Raw genomic sequence first — 25,551 nt, 5'->3', positions numbered from 1 at the left:
AATATCTATGACCTTTTAGAAAAGTGTGAGAGCAGGTTGTTCACCAGAATTAAGAACAATGTTAACCATCCATTATATGCCCTTTTGCCGAAAGTCAAAGAGTCATCCAAGAGGTCAAGATCATAAGTAATTCAATTACCACGGATTAATACAGAACGTTTTAAGAATTGTTACTTCAATAGAATAAGGTTTAAATACAACTTAGTAATTTAACAATGGAGCAGTGTAAAATGCAGACTGCGGACTATTGTTTTTAGGGTTAGAAAACAATGTGACTATTGTTGCCACGTTGTCATTTGCATGGTGAAAATATTAGTCCGCAGTCTGCGTTTTACACTAACCGATTAACAATATAGATGTCCAATGTTTTATCAGGTTTTATATGATAATTGTAAATAATCTGTGCGATTTTCATGATTTATATACTTCACTCACTGTAACGTTTGTTATGTATTAACGGGCGAAATAAAGCCATTTTATTTTTATTTATTTATTTTTTCACTTGAAGCACGCAACCTCGTTTGTTTACACTTTTGGTTCACCACTATGGCGGCTACCAACGGTTGCTAAGATTTTTGTCACGTGAGTGAAACCGAAGGCGAAGCAATGGCGTCGTTTGTTAGAACGGGAGAGCATTACTACAAGAGTTTAGATGTTTTCAAGGAAAAAAGCGATGAATTTGTAAGAAACATTGAGATCGTGCGCTATCATATGGCGTCTGTGATTCAAAGGTTGCCGCGAAATCAATCCTGTTTTAACATCTTGAGCGTTGGAAGTGGAACAGGAGAGATGGACATAGAAATCTTGAAGATGATGAAGGAGGAGCTACAACGAACGCAGGGTCGCGACCAGATAAAGATCTATAACAGAGCGATCGAGCCAAATGAATACGCTTGCGACCTTTACAAATCTGCAGTCGAAAGGGTCAACGACCCACAGATAGATTTCGATGTTCGCTGTCAAACCTTTCAAGAGTATAAAGGACGAGGACCTGAGAAACTAGAAGAACGCACGAAATTTGACGTCATCCACTTCATGCACAGTATCTACCACTTGGACATCGAGGAATCTTTAAGTCATTGCATCGAGAACGAGCTCAATGCTAACGGCAGTTTATTTGTCATGGTCTGTGGGCCGGACCTCATCTGCTGGGTTCTAGACAAGCAACGTTTTCCTGACTGGTATGGAAAACCGGGCGATTCGGTTCCCGAAAGCTTCAAAACTGTGGAGAAATTATTTAAGATTGTTGGGGAAGCTGGATGGAGATATGAAGTCTTCAACCAAGAATATGAGATAGATGTTACTGACGTCTTTGATGCAGAATCAAGTGAAGGAAATCTGCTTCTTGACTTCCTGACACACGTCAAGAATTTTCGTGACACTGCAGATGAACATGTGGTGAAAGAAACATTGGCGCTGATTAAGGATCTCTCAACCGTTAAAGATGAAAGACATTTTGGAAAAAAGATGGAATCGCTTATCCTTATCTATAAATAATCTTTTGATAGACTGGTACACTTCTCATTTTTAAGCTGGGAACTTCCCCAAACTCATGACGGGAAAACTTTAAATCTAGGAGCCGGGCGATTTTTTTTATTTGACCTGCTGAGTGGCGAATTAGGGACTTTCTTAATTAAGTTCCTTGTCAAGTTCAGCTCGGAATGGGATGCATGCAAGACGGTCAGCATATTCATTCTATGTCCAGCCTCAGCTAAAGAAAATTGGACGTTCTCTCGCATTTTATGTAAAGCATTTTTCCTGATGTTTTTAACAGCTCTGTTTAGTTCAATGGACAAATTGTCTCTGAATGCAAAAAAAGACTCAATTATTGATATTCAAAGCAAAAAAAGCAACAAGCAACAAGTTAACATTGGTGTAGACAGTTCAGGTATCAAACAGGTAGAATCAGCTAGATTGTTAGCAGTTCATATAGACGAAAATATAAACTGGAAAAATCATATAAGTCATGTTTGCAGCAAAATTGCAAAACTTTCTGGTATACTTTGTGGAGGAAAACATTTATTTACCTCGCGTTGTTATCCGGAGTCTATATGATGCACTTATCTACCCATACCTAAGTTATCGCAACATTGCATGGGGAAATATGTACACAACAAGACTAGAACCAATAAGAAGGCTACAAAAGAAAATTGTAAGGATCATTACTTTTTCGAAATTAAAACATACTGGTCCTCTTCAAAGAACTATTGATTTCACCTTTAGATGTTATAAATAATCAAGCCATTGAGCTCCATTGGTTCGTTCATGTTTAGATACGGCAATAACAATCTACCTTCAGAGACATTCTGTGGAGCAACTGTTTTGAAAGTTATGGACCAAAAGACATTCGTTAAGCGCAGATGAAGACATAAGGTGCGTATAACAGTATATATACATGTGTAAACACTTGGATAGTTTGCCAGACGTGAGCTAATCATTCACAAATCTTTGATTGGAAACAATCTGCCAGACACTCTTTCTCTCTCTTTGGGGGAATAAAACTCAGTCGACAAACAAACAAGACGAGTGAATCAACGGCTAGTTTATCACTAGCAGAACGATGGGCGATTACAGAAATTCGCTGATAATTACATACTGTGCTGACGTATTCCCTGCCCACAGACGTCCTTCTATAAAGTTTTTTAAAAGTAATGTCTTAATAGTTAAAAAGAGAATAGAATGGGCGAGTGTGATTGATGGGTGAGCGCTGGGTGCGTTAATTTTAGTACTGGGCGAATTATAATCCGCCCGAAAAGCTTTGTGGTGTAATGACACTCATTGTTAGTAATGCAAATCAGTTGATTTATTAACGCATATACACATTTGACTTATGTTTTAAGTTGAATTTTGCTTGCATTAAATATTACATAATTTTACATAATTTTGAAGGCATTTTTTGAGGGCCACCTGATCGCTTTTGATTAAGTTTTGACAAATATTGTAGTATTTGTTGATAAAAACACTCATTATAAATACGTTAATTGTTAATAGCTCTATTAAACAAACCAAAAAGAACGAACACGGAAAATTACTTGCGCGAATAAGTCTTAACAAGGTGGCGAAAGTAAATCGCGCGAATTTAAAGCTGAGCGGAAATAATAAGTACGACGCGAATTTTAATACAAGTAAGGTATGCAGGGATGCAGAGATGAATCTGAAATCTACAACTACTAACGGGATCAACTTTCGAGTAATAAGTTCTTAATTGCGTCTCGGGGGGTACGCATGACCTGGCTTGACTGTAACTAACTTTTCTCCACAGTTCTATTTTTCAGTCAAGAATGTCCGTCCAAGTAGAAAGGAGAAATAAAAACGACGTATCCACAAACCATTTTCCTTTTTCGGTTTTCTTTAAAAAGGGTGTCGTTGTTTCGTTTTTGAAGTTTAGGGCCTTGCAAAGGGGGTCAATTTTCAATGTTATTTCATTACTTTTAGTATTTATATTTAGTCGGACATTTCGGTATTTTTAACTTTTAAAGTTTTTGTTATAGGCAGACAATGAAACCATTTGAAAGTTAAATCATTATTTAAAAGAAGGAAACAGTTCATTCACTCAAAGAATTATTTATTTTGTAAGCTAGTATATTACCCATAAAGTAAACTAAAATATAGTAATTAAGGCAAGCAACAACTCTAAGATTTGAAGTATCTCTTCTCTTGTTTCTAAGCAGCAGATAAAATACTTTTAACAAGGCCATTTTTAGGGAGTTTTAGCAACGGCGACGGCTGCAAAACGTCGCTTTTAAAAGACATCGCGTTTTTCCAAACTTTGTCGAAAATATTCCAACTCGCTTACAACGTCGCTGATGATGAAGGTGGATTTCGCTGGAGATGATTTGTTACGGACCAAACCCAGGTTTAAAAGAAGAAAGACAAAGTTACCTGGTGGTCGTTCAGCAACAGCAAAAGTGTGCTGCACGTGACGAGTTGTTGTTTCACTAATTAAACCTATTGCTCTTTTGCCATCGCCGTCGTCGTTGCTATAGCTCCCTATTAACTAATCTGAGCACGCGTTTCCTAAAACAGCATAAAAGCGAGGTTCAAATACTGTGCCGTGTACTGCTTTACAAATGATTGCTTAGACATAGTAAATGGTTTGAACCCACAAGTCCTGCCATAAAATGATGGAATATGATCGTCCAGGTGATTTAAGTCCTGAATAGGAATATTGTTGACTTTAAGTGACACTCACCCGGACGATTTTATTTCACCCACTTAAAATAGCTTTGACTTGGAAAATTAAGAAGTGAAAGGTCTAGCATACGGATGACAAAAATATAACATATATATAGTTTAATACATTAGCTGAAGCATCGAAAGTAGAAATTTGAAGCCTGCTTTAGATCGCAGGAACGTCAAGCTAAAAGAATAGTTTCGGAACTTTTTGAAGGGACGTTAAAACACCGATTATTAGTCAAATGGTATTTTGCTGTAGTAGTACACATTCAACACAAGCCAGTATTTGAACCTGTTAAAAACCTTAACACCTTTTATTTACAAATTATATACATTTGAAGAGTCTTATGCAAATCTGTTGTAGGGGACCAGTTGTTTTCTCTTTATTATTTAAGTCTGAAGCATTAATAAAAGTGAAGTAGAAACTCGGTCTCGAGTCAAGAAACTTTCAAAGGAAAAACAACGTTCACAATAGAGGCAACGCCATTGTTAAATAAGAGTTGTGGCTATTATTATTTCAATTATTATTATTATTATTATTGTTATTATTATTATGAATGCTCCACGTTCTTAGACATGATGAATGACATTGGCATTGACAAAAAGCAGCAACGTTATATAATCAAGAAAATGATAAATATAGCCATTAGAGCAACATTTTACATCTTTTGTTATAGAAATAGGAACTGGGATAGTCCAGACTTAATGCAATTTTGATTTTTTGTTTTTGGCTTTTGTTTTGTTTTGTTTTTGTTTTTGTCATTTGTGAATTGCCTATACGTAGCGAGATTTACAATTGTACATTCAAAAACACAGATAAAGTTTCCATTATTATTATTATTACTATTATTTACTCTGAATAATTAAAGGAAAATGACAACACTTTTGCAATTCTAAAGCAAGACATTGGTGAAAGTTACATGAAATGAGTAAATTAAACCGTCTCAGTTACAGGCAGAAAGGACACCTGTTTGTATTTAGAAAACGCCTGAAAACTTTCGCTCGGTGCGAATTCAAATGGGACAGTCGTTTCTAATGGAATTATTTTTACCCACTTTTCCACGTTATTACCGGAATTAACTCAAGATTACTCTACCACTAGCAAGAACCAGTATAACTTCCAAGACCGAATTTTCGGCAGCTATATTTGCTGTATAACAACGCCTCCACAATGGTGGAAATTTTGACCGGTATCCCATGCAAAAAGCGATTAAGGTCCATGCAAAAACAAGTGACAAACTGGTCACCTAAAATAGATTTGCATAATACTCTCCAATGCCACAAATATATGTCACACGCACAGACCCACAGCTAATCAATAACCGTACATTTCTATGGCATTAATTTGTTAATCATAGAAATTAACTGGCTGTCATCATCAGTTCCCTATCCTCTAGTGGGCAGCAGGACAGGGTGTACTGCACGTACTGGTGTGCCATATATTTGTGCAACTGTCAGTTCACAAAACCAGTAATAATTATCATCGTTATTACTAAAAGCATGCATATTGTAACTTAACGGTACCTAAACTTCACTATTATAAACTGAATGTTCTCAAGAAAGGTAACACGATTTACTTGCTGACAAATATGTTTGGTTTTGTTGTTCTGACAGTAAGAGTCTTTTTTAAGAATTCCACATTGCCTTTGCAGACACGGAAGTAATTTCTTTACCGCCCTCTAAGCATGCTAGGTTTGTTTATATCATACCAACATGATTATAATCACTTGTCTCTAAATAAAGGTAAAAAATAAACACAGGGCGGCCAGATCTAATCCAAAACTAGATTTTAAATTTCGTCCGAAGACAATTAGTAACCGAAGCTCATTCGGGCTACTGGGCACTGTTAGAACAAATCCTTTTTGGAAGAAAAACACGATACGCGCTAGGTTCCTGTCCCTTATAACAGAACAAGTTTAATTGTTCTGTTAAAACTGTCTATCCATAAATGTTCGGAAAGGTGTGGAATTCCTAAAAAAGGTCGGGTTCAGCTTGCTCAAGGCAAGCACAATTACAACTTCTTTATCATGAACTGGATAAGATTCTCATCTCAAACTTCTCTTGACACCTGCATCTTCCACGTATATCAAAACGTGGATGGCGAGGCAAAAACGTCTTTAACAACACTACCAAAAATGGATAGAAATTTGTTTTGGACGTCATGTATTAATGTTTCACAGGTAACCCATGTTACATTTCACTCACGCTTAATCAGGAAGCTTGCTTCCTCGACTTCAGTTACTGAAATAGTGTGCGTTAGTACCTTATAGAGAAAGCACACAAGGTTTATTACCACGCACAGAACATTTTCTGTACCTGAGTTAAACTGCCTTAGCCTTTAACTTGTTTTCTAATGTTCCTTATCTAAACTTACAAAATACACATGTTCGTTAAGTTCCTGTGCACTCTTGAATTGACAAGTTATGTCCATTCTACACAACAGCTTACACAGAGCAAAAACTATGTATCAGCAGATATTCTACGTACAGCACTGATGTGTAACAGGAGAAAGAAATAGCTAAACACCATTAATTATTATTATACCTTTCCCACGTCAGTGAGTGTCTCTTAAGACAATCCTTTTATTACGGAAACGAAGCACATGGAGTTTAGTAGGAATATTGCTTTCTAAAGAGCTTTCATTTACTGCAACCCATTATTGTAGTCAAAATTTGACAACGGGGAAAGGTATAATAACTCCTAACAGGATAACCACCTTGATGGAAAGATAGTTTGCTTCTACTAAACGTTAGCACAAAATGGTTCCAGTGATAACAGAGTGTGGTAACCAATGTCGACTGTGTTTTCATTCGTTAGGTTACTGGGTCTTCCTATTCTCAGGTGTTGGCTAAATATGAAAATACACAAAAAATTAATGTGTTGTGGTTATACTTTCCTTTGTTTCGAGCTTATTATCATATCGGCTAACATAATCCAAAACAGAAGAAAGAAAGTTAAGCCAAGAATAAAATTGAAGTACAACATGTACCGAAAAGAAAGGATGATTTCCGGAATTAAAACAGTTATTTTATTTTGCACTTAAGGTTTGTTTTCAGACGTCTGGTCACTGTTTGGTGACTGAGACGTTGGAGACACCTTATCTCTTTTTGTAACATTAACATTAACACTGTAAACAAATTTTTAGTTCAAGAAATAATCCTTGTTAGGTGACCTGTAAGCAACGTTATCAAGCTTCCTTCTTACTAAATAGCCTTTAGAGTAGATCCTATATGGAAAAAATGTCCGCCAGGACTCATCTTTTCTCTCCACCCCACATGTTCCAGTTGAACATGTAACCCAGTAAACTTCAGTTAACTGTCTATCGGCCCCTGTTTAGACGTTTTTACTCACCAGATCAGACCCAAATTCGTCGTAAAGACTGAAATAGAATGAAACAAAATTAATTTTTCTCATAATACATTATTAGGGTAAAAGCAGTCATGCGAATTGACGTACTGTATGAGGTGAAACTTAAAAGAAGAAAATTCATAAATTAATAAATTCTGCCTTACTGCTCCTGATTGTGCCTAGAAATGTGTTTTTGTTAAAAGTGAAAGAATTTATTTCGGAATTCAGATCTTAAAGACTGTCTAAAGTATATTTGCAGATATATTTTTAAGAAAATTGGCTGATAAAATGGATCAAATTTACCCAAATTGGGATAACCATCGGGCGAATGACGTTCCCATACTTCAAAGTCATCCTCAAATGGTCTTGACAAGTTTCATTGATATCAGCAAGGCACTCTACAAACACCGTGGCTATGGCACTAGGCAATCTATACTGGCTTAGCGCATAAAGTGTGTGCAAAGGAACCTGTGATAGAAACAGTTGTGTATGTGTCAGATATGTTAAGTCAAACCAAGGAAAAAAAATATTTTTCAACGTAAATAGCAGTTACAAAAGAACAACACAATTTCTGAAAAATCCTTTACAGTTAACCGTTTCTTTTGCCCTTCCCACCTTAACTGTAACAAAACAATCACCAGTTGCAGGGTCTTACCTTGCAAGCTGTTTGAACATCCCTTATTCTAAATTTTATTTCCTTCACCAACTCAAAAGTGATTGTAGAATGTACATCGGTGTCGATAAACACAGTGTGAAAATATCCACTTTCGACCTGGGATAAATATTCATCCCCCATACAGACTATCCTGATGCGTTGTTGATCCTGCCTCGTCTTAATCAGGTTAGAAATTCCCTAAAATGGAAAGAAAAGTAATTACTTACTTTACTTAAAACTTCCTTTCTTTGTAGGTTCCGGTTTTTTTTACAAAGAATAAATAGAAATACTAAATCAGTAAATGATGATCACGGTTTTACGAAGTTATTACATTATATTGTTTTTGAAATATTCACTCTAAATTTGGAGTTAAACACATTAGCGTCACAAATTTACAGCAACCCATAGTCGAGGACAGTCCGCTGTATTCTCGAGGCTTGATATCTTATATAATGGTGACCCTTGCATGGGATCTCAGTTTTATACCTGAAACCTCAAGTGTAGGTATAAACAAGTCTACGATTTTCCCAAGAAGCCAGTAAGTTAGCCTGGTCAAAAAAAGGAAAACGCGTTAAAATAATGTTATCACATTATCATGGAAGCAATGATTGATCCTACCTGCTCAAAACGTTCTGTAGGCACAAAGTGTACCCCGAACCATTGTTGATTTATTGCAGGATGTTCTTGAACTGAGATGAAGAAAGTGAATTGTGTTCCTTTACATGGTATTTGTACTGATGAACCTATGTGACCTGTAGAAAAGATATTGAGAGCTGACCATGACAGGTAAAGGAATTTAGCATAGCTCTTGGCACAGTATTGACAGTGTAGATCTCACCTCTATGATCTTACCCTCATCTAAAATAAACTAAACCAAAGATGTATTCTAGAAATATTCCGTCAACTTAGGCGCTAAAAAACCGGCTTTATCCTGGAAATGAAGGACGAATAGCTTGAAGCATTTCACGTAATTACGAATGTACATTTTAATAGTTTTTTTTTTTTTTACGGCAGACTGAACATGTTAGAGGAACAGTAGCATCGACGTAACTACGACATCACTCCCAGGTAAGTGCAAGCTAAGTATATTGAATGTGTATCATTTCGAGCTCGACATTTGTTCAAATGCTGCTATAGAGAAAACACAATACTGTTGTTATTATTCTTACCACCACGCTTATCGTTGCCTCTCATGATATTGTAACGAATTCATTCAGAGATGTTTGGAGATTTTTAAATTTAATAAATGTTGCTATTCTCGGGGAATGTTGTTATTCGTTCATTCGTGACTTACTGTGGATGGGACTCTTTTCCGCAGATGAGTGACCATGTTGATCCGAAACATTAACTCCTTCGCCAATCGCACAGTTGTTACCCTCGCCAGACGGGTCTGACTCGGCAGGTAGAGATGGTAAGCCACTTGCAAGCAATTGTGAATGATAAACGGTCGTAGCGGAACTATCGATTTCCCTAGCATGTTCGAGCTGCGAATTTTCTTCACTTTCATAAGCCATCTTTCCACAACGCTGGCAGCGTGTTCCTCTGTCACTAAGTGCTGGACCCTCGGTACATTGGCATGTAACATGGAATAGATTCTGAAAAACGTGAAACATTCAGTTACAAAGACGCACTCCAGAGAGACATATATTGCCATACAGTATTTTCATTAGCTTCCGGGGTCTCACTGCCGGTTCCGTACAGTAGAAGCTACAAGTATTCTAATAACATATAAATCATAACAAACCTACAACAAATGATCCATTTCTTCAGGGGAATGATATTTTAAAGAAACCGAAACCCTTATGAGTCATATTCCATGTCTTTTATCAGGAATTCTTAAATTTTGAATGGTGTTCGTATGACTTTTCGAAAGTGAATGAGAATTATCAATTGGCGGCTTTCTTGTTTTATAATTTCCTAACCTTAAAGGTAGAGCAAAGTCATCGACGAAACATCGAAAAAAACTGTTGAACATTACCGTATTTTTCGTTGTCTTATCCATTATTTCTTCCTTTTCCACGATGAGATTTTTGCCACTTCTCCGCTGTTCGCTTTTAGTTCTGAAATTCGTGGAATCAGTGTTCGCTAGTTTTTAAAGGCCTACTCTGACGTCATGACCTCTGCGAGTCTGTCAGTCGCGCGTCACCATTACTAAGTTCTGATTGGTGAGAAATATAATGCACATGTCAGAATGATTGTTTGCAGAAATTCTGATTGGCTGGAAGTATCTGTCATTGCCTTTTTTTCGTCAAGGTGATTGTGTTTAAGTCCACTTATTTACTTATTTAAACTGACATGCGCAACCAGAGACCTCCTCCTGTTACGCTTGAAATCGAAAGTAGCTTGTGTAGGCAAGTCAATTACCGTTTTGGTTCCATTTTATAACTTCAACATATTTATCTGTAGAGTAGCGATTCAACAGTGGGTGACTTTCCTTACCTGATACTGAGGTTTCAGCTACTTCGACATTTAAAACTACCGCTTTTGATCGCTGGTCCACTGAACTGAACGACCCCTGGATCCGTAAAATGAGATGTATATTTCTAATCAGCTTCCAGGTTAGTATCCTTTCCTCTTGCATTATAGTTCAAGTTTTCAAGTTTCAACTTTACTTCAGTATTTTAGAGGAGAATTTGCTCTACCCGCCGAAATAGCAGGGCTAATCTAGACAGGTAGAGAATTGCGGTTAATGTAAGTAGACATTATTTCGTCTGTAACGAATTAAATTTGGCGTATGTTTTGAATAGAACTCGTTTTAGCAATTGGTAAAACTGTTTATTCAGCGAATTTCACATCTGTAGACTACCTCAATTATCTACTCAGATTTTCGTGATGTATTCTAGTTATTTTCGACTCGGTCAGGTTACTATCTCCTTCCAAATGATGTCTTGATTCAGGCCATCCAAGTGTCCGTCGCACTACTTTGTCTAGATGGCCAGCTTGTGGTCAAATTGCCAAGTGGTGACCTCTCTTGTGAAAACTGTCCAATGTGTCCTCCAGGATTCGGCGTAACGTTACCTTGTAGAAATACTGGTGATGTCCCCTCTAGCACCTCTATGACTTGTAAAGCTTGTCTACCAGGGGAGTATTCCGACTCATTGTCCTCTGAGAGTTGTAAAACCTGCTCGAAGTGTCTCCCTGATGAGGAAATTGTGGCAAATTGTACCAACGTCTCTGATACACGTTGTAGCTGCAAACCTTGTCCTAAGGGCTACTACCGTAACAAGACCATCTCCAGATGCCTCCCTTGTTCAAGCTGTTGTTTCTTTGATGGAACAGACAAGGTTGTCCCACAGTGTGTCAGTCAGGGGTTACCTCGAAGCCAAACATGTAGCTACCAGCAAAGGAAATCATGTGCCTCTAAATGTTGGTACGATGAGATTACAGTCCTAAAACGTGATGGAAAGCGGCACAGCTGTCAACTCTGCCCAGTATGCTAAAAAAACATGGGTCTAACTGTACCCTGTGGAACTATTACTAGTGAAGACAAGTTTATTGGGTGTGAACTTCCTACCTTGGGAAAAACATTTCTTAATTTTCAAGGAGTAATACAATCTTGTAGCATCTGTCCTCCTGGACAAGGAGTGGTTTCTAATTGTTCTTATAAATCCGATACCTCTTGTGGTGGATGTAAAGAAGGATTCTACTATAACCCACTTTCAGGAAGTTGCCAGGAATGTTTTCTGTGCTGTAGCCTTAGTGATAGTGACGCAATAATGCAATGCATAAAAGAAGGAACGTTTAGTGGGATAACCAACTACATACACTTGTCTATGTTTAGAAACACCCAGCAATCTGTTGAGGCTTATGGAAGGTATTGTCTGAAGTCATTGTTGGAGCTGAATAAATTGACTCTGACTACAGGTTTTATTATGATCATATTTTTCTCTTATTTTGCCTTCAACTTCGTCACTCCAAGCAAACATAATTCAAATAGTAAAGTGCAAGACCCTTTGCCCAGTCCAGTTCAGACTGCAGAACTAGTGACTCCCTTGCAGAGACCACAGCAACACGAGATTACACCAGAAACTGCTGAGGATCCTCAAGGTAAGCTACACAGCGTCATATTTGTTTTAAGGGGCTATGTCACGCTATTTGCTCTTTTTAAAAACCTAAATTGGGTCTTCACTTCAATTGAATTCCAAAAATAATGGTCCAGGTTTTTTATTCAAGGCTGTATTTGAGCATTAGAACTGTTTCCTGTCGTCTATTGCAACGAATGGAAAGGATGGACGTAGATTGAAACTTCAGACCATAGGGCCACCTTTTTCATATCTAAAGGCTATGCCTCCCTCACCTCTAAAAATAACCAGTATGTATGTATTAGTGCTTCCTGATGAAATTCGGTTCATATGTTCATAACTCTACAGGAGCCTTTTTTTTCTCGGGTAAAGTCACCAAGTCATGACTTCAGAACATAATTGACCTAAACAACAATATATTCTTGTGACATCATCTAAGCCCCTTTAAGTTGCGGTTACCTTCATATGTTTGTTTTTGGTGGGGCTGGAAGTGGGTGGTATTCAACTGATCAAATTGTTGCCTTTTCTTTTTTTTTCAACCTCGGGTCTTCCTTTCATATTATCGCAGCCGTCTTCGTCGGTAATTTCAACAACGAAAAGTAACTATTCACGCCATCGTGGAGTAACGAGTTGATTAAGGATACTAAAAGGCTGATCGAGTGTCAGAAAGAGGGAAATGTAACATTTGCTTGGGCTAGTTTATAAATACAAAACAACTGAAAGGAACCAAAAAAAAAAATAGTCAAATATATATACAATAAATAACATGCACACTTAACACAAAGACAACTTAGAATCGAAGTTATCCAGTGAGTGTCATTATCACTACAGTCGCCATCATCATTTATTAGTCTCCTTAATTCCATGCATGACCGAGATTGTTCACACTGGTCTCAGTATACATTTGTAATTTCCAGGTACCATGAAGATGGAGTTGGAATATCCTGCAGAACAAAACACTGGTCATTTGTTCTTTGAGAAGACAGGTGTTGAAGTTATTGCTCTTTGCAAAAATGAAACGACCGACCACTCTTTCTCAAATCCATTAGCTTTACAGGCCACGTCAGACTCAACCAAGGACGGATTTCTCAAAGAGGACGAAATTCAACTAAGTCCTATAATAACGTTTATTTTAACTGGCAAAATTGATGAACCATTCGAGGTTCAGATACCCCATGGAGCAAATGTGATTCTTTCACGTTCAAAGTGGAATGTCATGCTGAAAAAGCTGCTGAACAACAGATGGGTCACTGTTAGCCAAAGTGGACAGGGGATTCACAGCTTTAGCCCTAAAAGTAACCATGTAAGCTTCGAGACCGATCGTCTCTCAACCTTCGTAGTTGTTGGAAAGTTACAAGACCACTTTCTGCCAGCATTCAAACGAATGAAGGTGGCAGCTTTTTGCAGTGAAACAAGCATTGGGAAAGACCTTACCATGAGGGTGTATTGCTTTGACGACTGTGAATATTCTTTTGAGGTATGTATTAACCCGGTGGTTCTCTGCAGAGTGCACTTGACCCATTCCGGGAAAAAACAATTGGAGATCTTTATTAATTCCAGCTGCAACGAATGTGTTATAACTGATGTTCTGTTTATTTACGGTTAAAACATGTAAAGATAATGATTTACCAGCCCACCTTTTCATATCACGAGGAAACGGCGATCGAAAACTCTCACACTGTTCTTTTAATGGAGCTTTCCAAGGAAGAGGAGACAAACTTCAATGCAGTATTAAAGCATGCTATCAAATATGCCCCTTTCCTAAGGCTTTGATGAGGTAAACAGAGTTGCTATTTTATGTTTTTGTTAGTGAAACAAAAGCTTGATTATTTGTCTTTTTTTCTCTTTACCTCGTTACCTTTATAGAAACTTTTGAAGGAAGAGAAACGAGAGGGAGGAAAACTTATCTCATCCATTGAGTCACTTGACTTTATTGTTACCAGTGAAAAAGACGTGGAGATTACAGTAAAAGATACTGAGGGATGGCAGCTACATCAGCCCTCGTTAATGGTCGTACATATGGCCCGTTCATTTCTGTGATAAAATTTTACACTAAGCATATTAACACAATTCCTCTATATTCAGATAAACACTAACTTTATACTCTATTGACTAATATAATTACAGATAGCTCTCTGCCGTTTAAAACGCCTGTGTTGTGACGAATCAAAAACAGTGTGTCAGTGTAGAACAGCAATGATTAATTTTGGAAACAGTAGTTATGTTTTGATGTTCTACAGTAGATACCTTTGTAGTACGTGAAAATAAACAATTTCATCACAACTTTCATCCAGTTTTGATTTCACACATAAAAAAATTAAAAAATCCGGCACTGAGTTTTTAATAACCATTTAACAAAGGTCAATAACAACAGTCTTTAAGCTCTCTTGATTTTTACTATGGCGTGAATATCAAATTCGTTCCGGTGCTTCCTTATGTATTGCTTTTCCTTTTTTTTTTTCTATAGTTTTAAGGGAGTTTCCACTTCATCCTTATTAATCATTTGGCACCTTTTTTTTTTTCACTTACAGGACATTGTTATTAATTTGCACCTCTTGATATTTTCCAGAAACTAAGGAACAGCTTTTTGAGGAGTTCTTTTGACGTCATCCCTCGCTGTGATCTGATATTTCATCCAACTACAAACCCTGGAAAAAATACCTTTTTTGTCATGGTGACTTTGGCTCAGGAGCCATCCAATCAAACTGTCATGTATGCAAGTTCTGCAATCAAAAAGGTACTTAAATGAAGTACTACTATTTTTGCACGAGCACATCAACTTATGCGCTGTGGTGTAATTGTGATTATCTGTCTTTTAATCGACTGAGGTGTTCTACCTTAATGCACCTAATTCTTAGTTTCCTCGGGTTAAGAATCTTAAGTTCAAAATTATGTCACACGATCTCCACGCTTAATAGTGACGCTTTCTTCATACAGATGCCACAACTGCCACGGATTCAGAAATACAGAAATGGTATGTTGCTAATGTAACTTGCTTCTTTACTTATCTGCTCCACGTCAACTGAATACTAAATGTCTAGTTTCTATATGAAGCAAAAAGTTGGAAGTTGCATGAGATCATAATCCCCATTTACGACACCCTCTCCCATCAAATTATTAAACCTCATGATAGATTCTGCATAGTGCCATATATTGGATGCCTTCGTAGCCTGACAGGTAGATTTCTAATAAGACATTTTATGTCGGACCGAACTTTTGAAAAAGAACGGCGTTTTTTTTCAGTTCAAATTGTATATATTGCAATGTTAATTTATTATTAAGCACTCTCAATACCTTCAAAAACTCTTTTTAGAAAGGATTTTTACGAACCAATTTTTTCTACATCTTTAAATAAAGTACGTGCATGTTTAGTCTCGTTTAATACTTTTCCGCAGTGGTTTTTAACTTAAATTGTAAACTTTAATGTTATTCTCAATTTCTTATATTTTGATTCTTATTCATTTGTAACTGTTCGGAGGGCCATTTGTTTGTTGGTGCTTTAACGCCACTTTGTGCTATCCTATATATAGACTTGATAACTGTAATTTTATGTACTTATTTTTTTCCTTGTTAATAGAAATTCGCGTAGATGACGAGGTGCACCTTAAAGGAGGCAGTGTCATGCAAGCAAAACAAATTGACAGTGATGAGTGCATCATTCAGATGTAGTACAGATACAAAAACCTTCAAAGATTTTAAACAGAACGTTATATATTTTGGCGGAAGTAGAATAGGTTAGGATGATGAACCATTACTTTTTTTCAGACAAAAGGCTATCACGTGTAACACTGGACACACAAACATTTTGTCTGTTTCTAATTGTAGGCACTGTAAGCATGTCCAAAGATCTCCAAAATAACCTCTCTTTACGCATTTAATAGAATTGTGAAGAGCACATATATGCCACATAAGAATCTACATCGCATAGACCGTATAGATTCTGTAGAACCAGAAGGTATTGCAAAAGAAGTCATTGATCCGACAGACCCTTTATCAAGACCCTGCAGATCCTGTAGACTTTGTAGAACCTAAAAAACCGGGACTCATAGATCATGCAAATCTCGTGGAACCTTTAAAAGCGCAGCTTAAATTACAACGTAGCTTTTTAAGTGTTCCAAAAACAAAAACAAAAGAAAAGAAGGCCAGTTTTCGAAAATATCTGAATGATCAAGAATACTTTACAACCTCCTGGCGTGTTGAGGTGCCTTATCTTTGAATCTGTTAATGAAGAGTTTGAGGAAAATGAGTGGGAGGAAGCACAAAGTAAAGATAATTTGACAAGAAATTAATCGCGGTAATGGTTCTTGTCACTTCAAGTGGCATGTGAATAACGTGGTCAAAGGGGCTTTTAGTTTGAGGTTGAAACAAACCAGACTTTGAACGCGAATAGCTCATAGATACAGGTGAAAACGAGGCTGGAGTTGACCTTGTTTTGATACAACCCTATTGCTTTATTATCTAAATCAAGTTTTTCCTATGCCAAAAAGAATCTTTTTAGCATATCATCCATAATAAAAGAAAAAAAAAAGGTTTACATCAAAACAAGGTCAACCTTAGCTTCACGTTTACTCAAAGGCTAGGATACTATAGCTATATGTAGAATGGTCTATTGAAGAAAATTTACAACTTGTTTGTCGTTTCAGTAACTCTGATTGTTCATTGCAGTTGTACATTGTCTAAAACAGTAGTTTACAAATGTCAATCAAATTTGAATTTCAGTAACGTCAGTTCAGATTTGGTTGAGGACGGGGGTTATGGTGAAGGCGTTGTTGGTTATTTCGCACTACACGAGGCTTTTCAGTCTCAGGAGTTACCACATAATCACCAAAGACCACTTGACTGCGTTTGAATTTTTTTTTAAATAAAAGTAACAGTTAAAAATCGTCCATAACAGTTAACACAAAAGGAATCACTAATTATCTTGTAAGTTGGACTTTTAATAGAAAGTAAGCAAATCACCCAACATTTAGATACCCCAGTTCCTTGAAAATGAAAAGCATATGACAACCAAATAAATATAAAAGGCTCAACAGAGGCTGTTAAAATTTCAGTTCTCAGTTAAAGAATCTTAAAAATCCCGCTAAAAACACATGATATTGCCAAACTGCATTTGTTTTTACAAACAGGTCACTTGGTAATGAGAACTGAGTATTTATACAGTTCCATTTACATTTCCTTTGTACCTAATTAACTGAGCCCCGCTGAGCCCCTCGCATGTTTTACCATCAATAGTAACAGGAAAAAAAACTTGTCAGAACAACCTGCTCATATAGACGAGGCTTTAAAAATTACACGAGTATAGTAAAAACTCATGCATAAGTATGGATATTCAAAATTTCAAGACTACAAATAACCGCAAACACTTGATTCTTACATAATTTCAAAAAATAGTATGTTCAAAATTATCTCCTGAGAATTTATTTAGGAAATGAAGCATATTTTTCTTTCTTAATTTGATCTGTACTTGTCATTATTGTTATTATCTTACGATTTCTTTTGTAACTCCTGTTTATATTATTATCTAAAAAATCTTGGACGCATTTGAACTGTGATTATATACTTCCAGATTGCTATTATAGATTGGTCTGTACAACGTAAGCAAACAATCAGACGTTTTTCTCTTGAGTATAAATGATATATCTCGTCACAACAGCATTTTTCGTAAAGTTATGTTTGCATTTGTCAAAAGATAAAAATATCATGGAGTTTGCCTTTTTATATAATTCTAATACTTGCATTGACCGATTCGCCCACGACGGTCCCTTGCGGCGAGGAGCGAGGAGAAACGTCTGTTTTCGGAGCCTTTGGGAGACTATACTTGCCTATATTTATATATCGGTAATGCGTGATAAAGTAAACTACTGAAGTCGATAGTGGTACAGTTAAAGGACTCGTTAAATACTTCATAAGTGAAAAGAAGCACAGGTCGTGTTTGCCCTCCAATGGATACTCCGAAGTGGAGGTGGCAAGGGTTGAAAGCGAGCCGCCAAGCGGCGAAGTAAATTTCCACCACTAGTCACCAACACTCAGGTTAATAATTGTTTTAGTATATACAAAAACAGTGAGATAATTCAGCACATATCGAGTGTTTTCACTCATGTGGCCAGCATCTATACATATTTATTGGAACAAAAGAAAGCGTTTGCATAAGAAAAGAGTTCAACTCCCACAGTATTGGTTTGGGACACCAACATGGCCGCCGTTTCATTGTTTTGGGACACCAATATGGCCGCCGTGACGTCATGTGAAAACACTCTATACAATCACCGAACGGCCGTCGCGTTTTCTTGCCGACAAATAAAACTTTTGAAGGCATTTGTTTAGCTCTTTCAGGGAAATTTCTAGAAAAGGATTTTTGAATTTTCTTTGTATTTAAAACCATTCTGTAAATTTGTTTTCCACTTATTTATGAACATGTCAGCTAAATAAAGTAACGCAAGACTTAAGCTTAATTTCTTCCATTTGTAAACAAAACCTTTTTCACCGGTTTTAACTCAACCAAACAAAGGTTTACCGGTTAAAACTGCCAAGCCGAATTTCGTCACCTTCGTGTATTTCGGGAACGACTTGTTTGATTATTTGTGAAATTTATTTGTTCGTCACGGCGGCAAACCGAGAAACCATTTTGCTCGTAACTTACGCGAGTTTGGCGTCGCTCGCGTGGAGGAACAGGAGGTGAATCAGTGAATGGCACTGGATATCCGTTGAAAGGCGCGAAAAACATTATCCACTGCTTTAGTATATACTAAAGTAATATATGATATCTAATCGTTAAAACGCTTGACAACAGCAGCAATTTGTCTTTTCCACAAACGATTTAACTCCGGTGTTTTGTAGCGTACTCATTGGGTTTCTCCTGCTTGATCTGTCTCGACCTGCGTTTCCATGGAACTCTGTAAGACACAACACAAGAAACTGAGTAAGCAACGCATATCACGTAGATTTTCCGATCTCACCCCGACCTTACCAATTCATGGCCGAAAACAATGTACTAGCCTCCGTGACAGGCGTTCGAAAGGGAAGGGGAAGGGAGCTCCTCGCGCGCCCTTCGCGCTTCTCTCGTGCCCGAACTGATCCTCTTTCCTTTCCTTCCGAACGCCTGCCACGCAAGCTAACAATGTACACGCATGGACTAAAATCAACTAATTTTACGTCGTCTTCTTAGGAACGTGACATAGGCTTTGTTTTGTTTCCTTTTTTCCTTTGTCGCCCTTCAAGTTTATCGGCAAATAACCTCGCTCAGGCTTTCGAGTTTATGCCGGCTTTATCACAAGCAAGAAACGCTTCCTTCCTAAGTCATCGTTAAGTAAGCTCCCTAATTAGTACAATAAGCCAATCCACGTTGATGAGGCAGGTTGGTAATGGTTTTTCTTATTTTTACGCAGTCAAGTAACAAGAGGGTGTCAGGGTTCAGCGACGAAATAGTCACGTGATAGTGTGGAACTTTCAAACAGTCACCTGATCGTTAGAAGATTTTTACTGTATTGTTTTATTCCGACTTCAAGAGTAAATCGGCGTTTTATTACACGTAAATACCTATTAATAATTTCCACACTAAAAAAAAAACAACAACCACAAGAACAGCCTTGCACTCCCACACTTCGATACCCATTTCCGCCTGAAGTACTACTAGATGAGGCACGTGGTAGTGAGTTGCTGGATTGTATAACAATAACCTGATTTATCAAAATCATTACTTTTAGTTAGCCTGTGGCTAACTGTAACGGGCCAGTTTCAGAGTGAGGCCAGTTAAATAGTATACACCTTCCTCTTTACAGAAATCAAACAGTGTTTGCTGTTCTTCTGAACAAGATTGGAAACCTTTTTCTGGAATTTGTCATCTACCTTGAGACATTCAAAAATTGAACTTACCCAGAAAGAGATTGAGAAAAACAAGGTCGTCTGATTGTTTGAGTCAATAGTAAGGGTCGCTTTGCCTTGTTCTTGACATGCCTTTCCACATTCCCCAACATACTGCACCACAAACTGACACTTCGATCCTTTGGCCAGTCTGTTTTTGCTCTCTGATTTAATTACTGGCACTCTGAAAACCTAGGAGTGGGATAAGCAAAGTACTTAAATTTGTTTTACAGAGTGAAAAGCACGATCTGCAATGTTGTCGCTAAGCTACTGACACCAATGTTATCAGAGAGTACGAACTGATTTGAAAGTGAAAAGAACTACCTGCATGGATTTTCAATGTCAGGCTGAAACAGACTGAATATTACCCTAAGTGTTTATTAGGGGCGAAAAGTAATTTCGTTAAACAATGTAGAGGCTTGGGGTCCATTATCAAGAAATGCTGTCCATACATTTCAAGGTAAGGAAGAAATTAGGTGGTGTCACTTTAATATTACATGGCAGTTTTAGGACTGTACTTCACAAAATAGATGTGGAAAGATTTTAACATCGGGAATAGTTTCTAGCGATGGAAAATCAGTCACATCACACTGGTTTAGACAGTGCTACTAGATTAAAATATTTAAACAGGCTTTCATAACTACATCAGTTCAGTAACATATAACATCTGGAGTAAATAGACTTCATAGCCTGAAGGAATCAATAAGATAAAACTGAATAACAGAACCATTCATGTATTTCTCCTCAGCATACAAATGGCCACTTTGTTTGGTTGTCAGATGTTCGGTTAAATGGAATGAAGTGAGGCTAATAATATAAACTGAATAGACACTAATCTGCACTTACAGATTCATTCCCTCCATTTAGGGAGATAAAACTTTCTTGCGTTATGTTCTCTATTTCAAATTGCACTGTTATCTGTTCCTGCACGTACAATGAGTAAAAATCTTGACTTCTGCTCCCGTTCACGGTGAAGGGAATTTGTCTGCTAAAGCCTTCTCCTTCCTTGAACTCACGACAAATATCTTCATAAACCTATTTACAAAAATGGAAAAAAGGCACCTCATACTCTGTCACGCTAAATCCTAAACCAGAAATGACAAAAATAACCATATGCATTGTTTACAGTTAAGTCCTGTACAGACTATATCAAGCTCTATTGCTTGTATTCATATAAACTTTTACCTTATTCAAAAATGCTTAGCTTGTAAGGCAGTAGTAGTACAGTTATAAACCGCCATATTTATAAAGACTGTCTAATTGGAGCGAGTGACTTTCGGAACTGATTTTGTATTTAATCGTAAGGCTTTACCTTGCAATCTCCTTCTGGAATCATGTATAAGAAAAAGGTCTTCTCATTCCGTTCCGTGCATGTTTTTTCCATGAGAAAAATTCTGATTGTCATCCCAGGCGAAGGCACTTGGAATGAAACCTCGCAGAAATCTGTAGAGGATACATGATTAAACAAGAGCAAACCCTTTTAAACTCATGTAAAAATCTATTTTTAGTACATCACATGCATTGTGCAAAGGCTCTTCAGCAGGATCACTGTTTACATCCGAGACTATTATACATCTATGCACAAAAGCCTGAGTAGAACGGTCTTTTAAGGCATCAGTGGACGTTTGCCTAAGGCGACAACGACACCGTTGCTCTTACTCTTACTTGCTTTTAGAACGGAAGAGTTCCTTTTGATGTATACAATTAAAACAAACGGAATATAACTTTATAACATTGAATAAAGTTGAAATACATTAGCCTAAGAAGATCGTTTAAAGCAATCTTCGCACTTACTTTCCCTAGGAGACTTCTCCTGCTCTGATCGTCCTGGTAAAGTGTGTTCGACCTTTCCATAACTGCCGCTTTTCCCATCTTCTAACGAGCTGTCGGGTAAGTAGGGAAGATTAAGGCATGACCGTAAAACGACGTTAGCTACATGAACCTGTGTTATTGTATTTGGTGATGACTCTCCCGCAGTACTTGTTTTGCTGCTATTAGTCGCTCCACCATCACAAGACATGCACTGCTGCGTTTGATTAGCTACCGCATTGAAGACAGGCTGGGCGCTATTACTGGCGTTCGAAGAGAGTCCACTTTCTTCTCGATGGGCCTCGTTTCTCGAACTTACTGTGACGATCAACGGTTCGCGTTCAGGACTCGATGATGTTTCTGGCTCAGGGTCCTTGTCATCATCGGATTCCGCATTTGCTGGGAGACTAGAGTTGGCTCCTTCTTCGGCTGGAAAATATTCATCTGCCGTGTTTCGGCTTCCTTCGAAATTGCTGTTTCTTCTCTCGTCCTAGAATGATAATGAAACTGATTAAGTGAAAGAATTAACAGCAATATTGGCAAACCTGCGCTGTGCACTCCTTCTACGGTGAACTTTTAGTTTCAAAAATCAGAAAAAGAAACTGAAGCCACAGATGAAACTCAGAGGTTCCTAAATAAGGCATCGCGAAACGAAACCGAAAGGAAATGCGAGAACCAACACAGAGCATGACATCTCTGTTTGACTAAAGTGATTTTCGGTAAAATCATCTTGAAGTAAGCTAGGCAGAAGGTAGACAACCGTTTCAACTAACCATGCCAGTTCTCCCTTTTCTACCCTTGCGCAACAAATGTTTTAACACCTCGTTCGAATCTAAACGAAAGAGGCAAACCACGCGATATTTTCACTTTTATAAGCGCATCTCATTTGCGTGCAGTGCCTTTTTAGTTCAGTCAAGTGACTTTCTTTGATTGGCAACCGATGTGTCTGGGGAATCCCCTGACACTGGAAACAAAGGTTTTAAAAATAGGCAAGTTTCGTATTCCCTGCGACGGCCCTGGGACGAGCACGATTGCGAGGCTTATGCAGGTCAACTTCTTTGCAAAAACATAAAACAAACATAGGAAATTCGCCGCTGAGTCGCTGGAAAACAATAGAAATCTTAAAAATAGTTAAATTTCAAAGCTTAAACTTTACCAGTAAGCCAAAGGGATATCTGTTGCAAACAACAAAATTGTGAGAAAATCAGGCCCGTAACCAGGATTTTATGTGGGGGGGGGGGGGGGTGCTAACGAGGCCAAAGTAGACCAAACTACCGCAATGTATTTTTTTGTTGTCTGATCCGTTTATTTAGGAAAAGAGCAATACATGAGAAATTGTAACGGCAAAGTACACGGTAGGAACTGAATATTACATTTGTTGAATACAACTTAAGTTATAAAGGAGTAATTTTACGATGTAAAATGATACATCAAAATACTGCGGAACTAATCCCTCAGAATAGTCCCGAGCTCCAGCCTCCGTGGGTGTTTGGTGGCAAACAGATTTACCACCTCATCCAAAACAATTTTAACTTGATAATGTATATGCATTAGTGCGAGGGACGACAGCCTTTCCTGGAACATGCATACCCTGTTATATGTATGCAGCCGCCTTAAAGAACTCGCACTTCTTTCACATTCACAGCTCGTTGCAGGGATTGTGGCGCATATCTGGAGGAGCGCATATATACTTTGAAAGAGATCATCATCGCACTCCTTAAGAGCTTTGGATGCTGTATTTGGCCTGCTTCCTTCGGTTTTGAGGAGTGTCTGAAAGAAATAAGAAACAATGTGTACTGTTATCTCTCACTTAACCATTTGTGGAATTTGTTGTGTAATTTTGGAATATCCCAGAATTAATCAATTTAGTAAACAATGCGGAATTGTTAAGAAAGTACACATCGCCTTTACATAGAATATTGTCATGACATCAGGAAATGACGATAAGAGACCAAGAGAAACATAAAAGTATTTTCCCTCTTTGTGTCTCGAAAACTTCTATTTTGATGGTTTGGGATGCCTGTGGATTGCTGCTTTAGATTAACACTCCCAGACCCTCTCCGAATTGTTACTCTGTGTTCCCTCACTGGCTTTTTATTAAGCGAGTTTGTTTCATATCGAGGAATAGCGACTAAATCTCAGAGCATAATAATGGGATCAACACTGGTGGACATTGCGAAAAGTATGATTTACCTTCTATATCTCGCTATAAAGCTGAGATAGATCTGAAGTCGTGGTTTCAGCTGGGTTGTCATCGCAGACTGCATTGTCATTGTCAGCGTCTGATGGCTCTCGACGGGTTACTTTACTGACCCATGTATCGAGAGACTGGCAAGATTTAGCTGCAGCCTCCCTCTTTCTATTTTCCTGTTCTCTCCAACCCATAACGTATGACACGAAAAACTAATTCAGTTGCATCTTCGGGCGTTCATGCGCTCGTACAAATAGAGAATACTACCCGACGCGTTAGCGGACGTGTCTGACAAAAATCGTGACGTGAGATCGCTCCCTTGTCATTGGCTCGCTCGTCGTAAACTCCAGTATAAAGCGTGCGCAAGTTAATTTCATTATTCATGACATCTGTGCGCTCATTGAAATGTTCTGAATGGCTCGGGCTACTAGAGTGCAGCTGGTTTTATTTTCCCAGAGAATACACAACTGCTTTTTCCATTCTTTGATTTTGTTTAAATGTCACTGTTAAGTTAACCGACTGCACCCCTTAACTTGGATATTGAGTATCAAAATGCGGACCTTTGGGGCCTGTGGGTGGGGTGCGAACGCACCCCGTGCACACCCCCCCCCCCCCCCCCCACCTGGTTACGGGCCTGGAAAAGCTGATCGTATTTAACACAAAAGAGAAAAAAGCGACGAAGCCAAAAGAAGAAGTAAACTTTTTAAGCTTGAAAAGGGTAAAGTTTGTTAAAATGACAATATTTCATTCCCTTTAATTATCTTACTTCTTAGTATTCTATTTTAGTCTTGTGTATATCTGTAAAATGGAGTTTAAAGTGCTCAGTATATCTACTGTATAAAATTCTGTGTTCGAGTGCTTGTCGAGTAAAATGTGTGTACGTTCTTCTTTATTTGACTGAATATTTTGATAATAATGTAAGCTTAATGTAAGCTTGTGTATAAATAAACTTATACTGTTTTAGTCATCTTCTTTAAACCCATTTAACTTCCTTACAGTGCAACGAATTTATACAGAACGTCTGCCCCGTCGGTTTACTATTTTTTTTTCAAATACACAAGATTTTGCATTCGCTCCGTTAGAAAAAAGGTCAACTAAAAAGAAGGTTTCAGTTTAACTTAATGCAAGCTTTCGACAACTACGTACACTCCAATGGAAGGTATGGCTTAAAGAAGTTTTAATCATCACCGAAAATAACATTAAAATGGCTTCAGGGTATTACCTTGTTTAAGGATTTTGAACCCATCTTCGCATTTTTAATAAACTCACTCACCGACCGCTATTTCGGTCAATTTCTGGTTATGCTCGTTATTTTCAGTCTTAGTGATGACGCACTGATTTTCCTTTTGCTGTTTGAAACAATGATTTCTCAAGCCGTGTAAGTACGTTTTGAGCCCTCCAAAACCTTTCAACGCTTCAAATTTTCCTTTTTCTCGCCAACTCAGCCGCAGTTTTCTGTGTCTTCTTGGTGAGAAGTGACCCGCATTAGC

At 37.8% G+C, this 25,551-nt stretch overlaps 2 protein-coding genes and 1 pseudogene across 2 annotated transcripts; 2 read left to right on the top strand and 1 right to left on the bottom strand.

Annotated features, from left to right (window-relative positions):
- Positions 1 to 215: 215 nt before the first annotated feature.
- LOC140948093 (histamine N-methyltransferase-like) lies at positions 216 to 1,504 on the top strand. Its single transcript, XM_073397319.1, has 2 exons — positions 216 to 225; positions 572 to 1,504. Exons 1-2 carry the CDS (start codon positions 216 to 218, stop codon positions 1,495 to 1,497), a joined length of 936 nt encoding a protein of 311 aa, XP_073253420.1. The 3' UTR covers positions 1,498 to 1,504.
- A 9,193-nt stretch (positions 1,505 to 10,697) lies between these two features.
- LOC140948323 (uncharacterized) lies at positions 10,698 to 17,057 on the top strand (annotated as a pseudogene).
- Positions 17,058 to 18,798: 1,741 nt separating this feature from the next.
- Positions 18,799 to 21,526, bottom strand: LOC140948342 (uncharacterized). The gene is made up of 4 exons (XM_073397576.1): positions 21,374 to 21,526; positions 20,908 to 21,096; positions 20,074 to 20,253; positions 18,799 to 19,094 (listed from the first exon to the last, which is right to left on the bottom strand). The coding sequence occupies exons 1-4, from the start codon at positions 21,464 to 21,466 to the stop codon at positions 19,044 to 19,046; spliced, it is 513 nt and encodes a 170-aa protein (XP_073253677.1). The 5' UTR covers positions 21,467 to 21,526; the 3' UTR covers positions 18,799 to 19,043.
- Between the last annotated feature and the right edge of the window lie 4,025 nt (positions 21,527 to 25,551).

This window comes from Porites lutea, chromosome 9 (assembly GCF_958299795.1).
Source record: "Porites lutea chromosome 9, jaPorLute2.1, whole genome shotgun sequence".
NCBI lineage: Eukaryota > Metazoa > Cnidaria > Anthozoa > Scleractinia > Poritidae > Porites > Porites lutea.
Note: the sequence above shows the minus strand (reverse complement) of the source record. Positions and strands in the feature narration are given on the sequence as shown.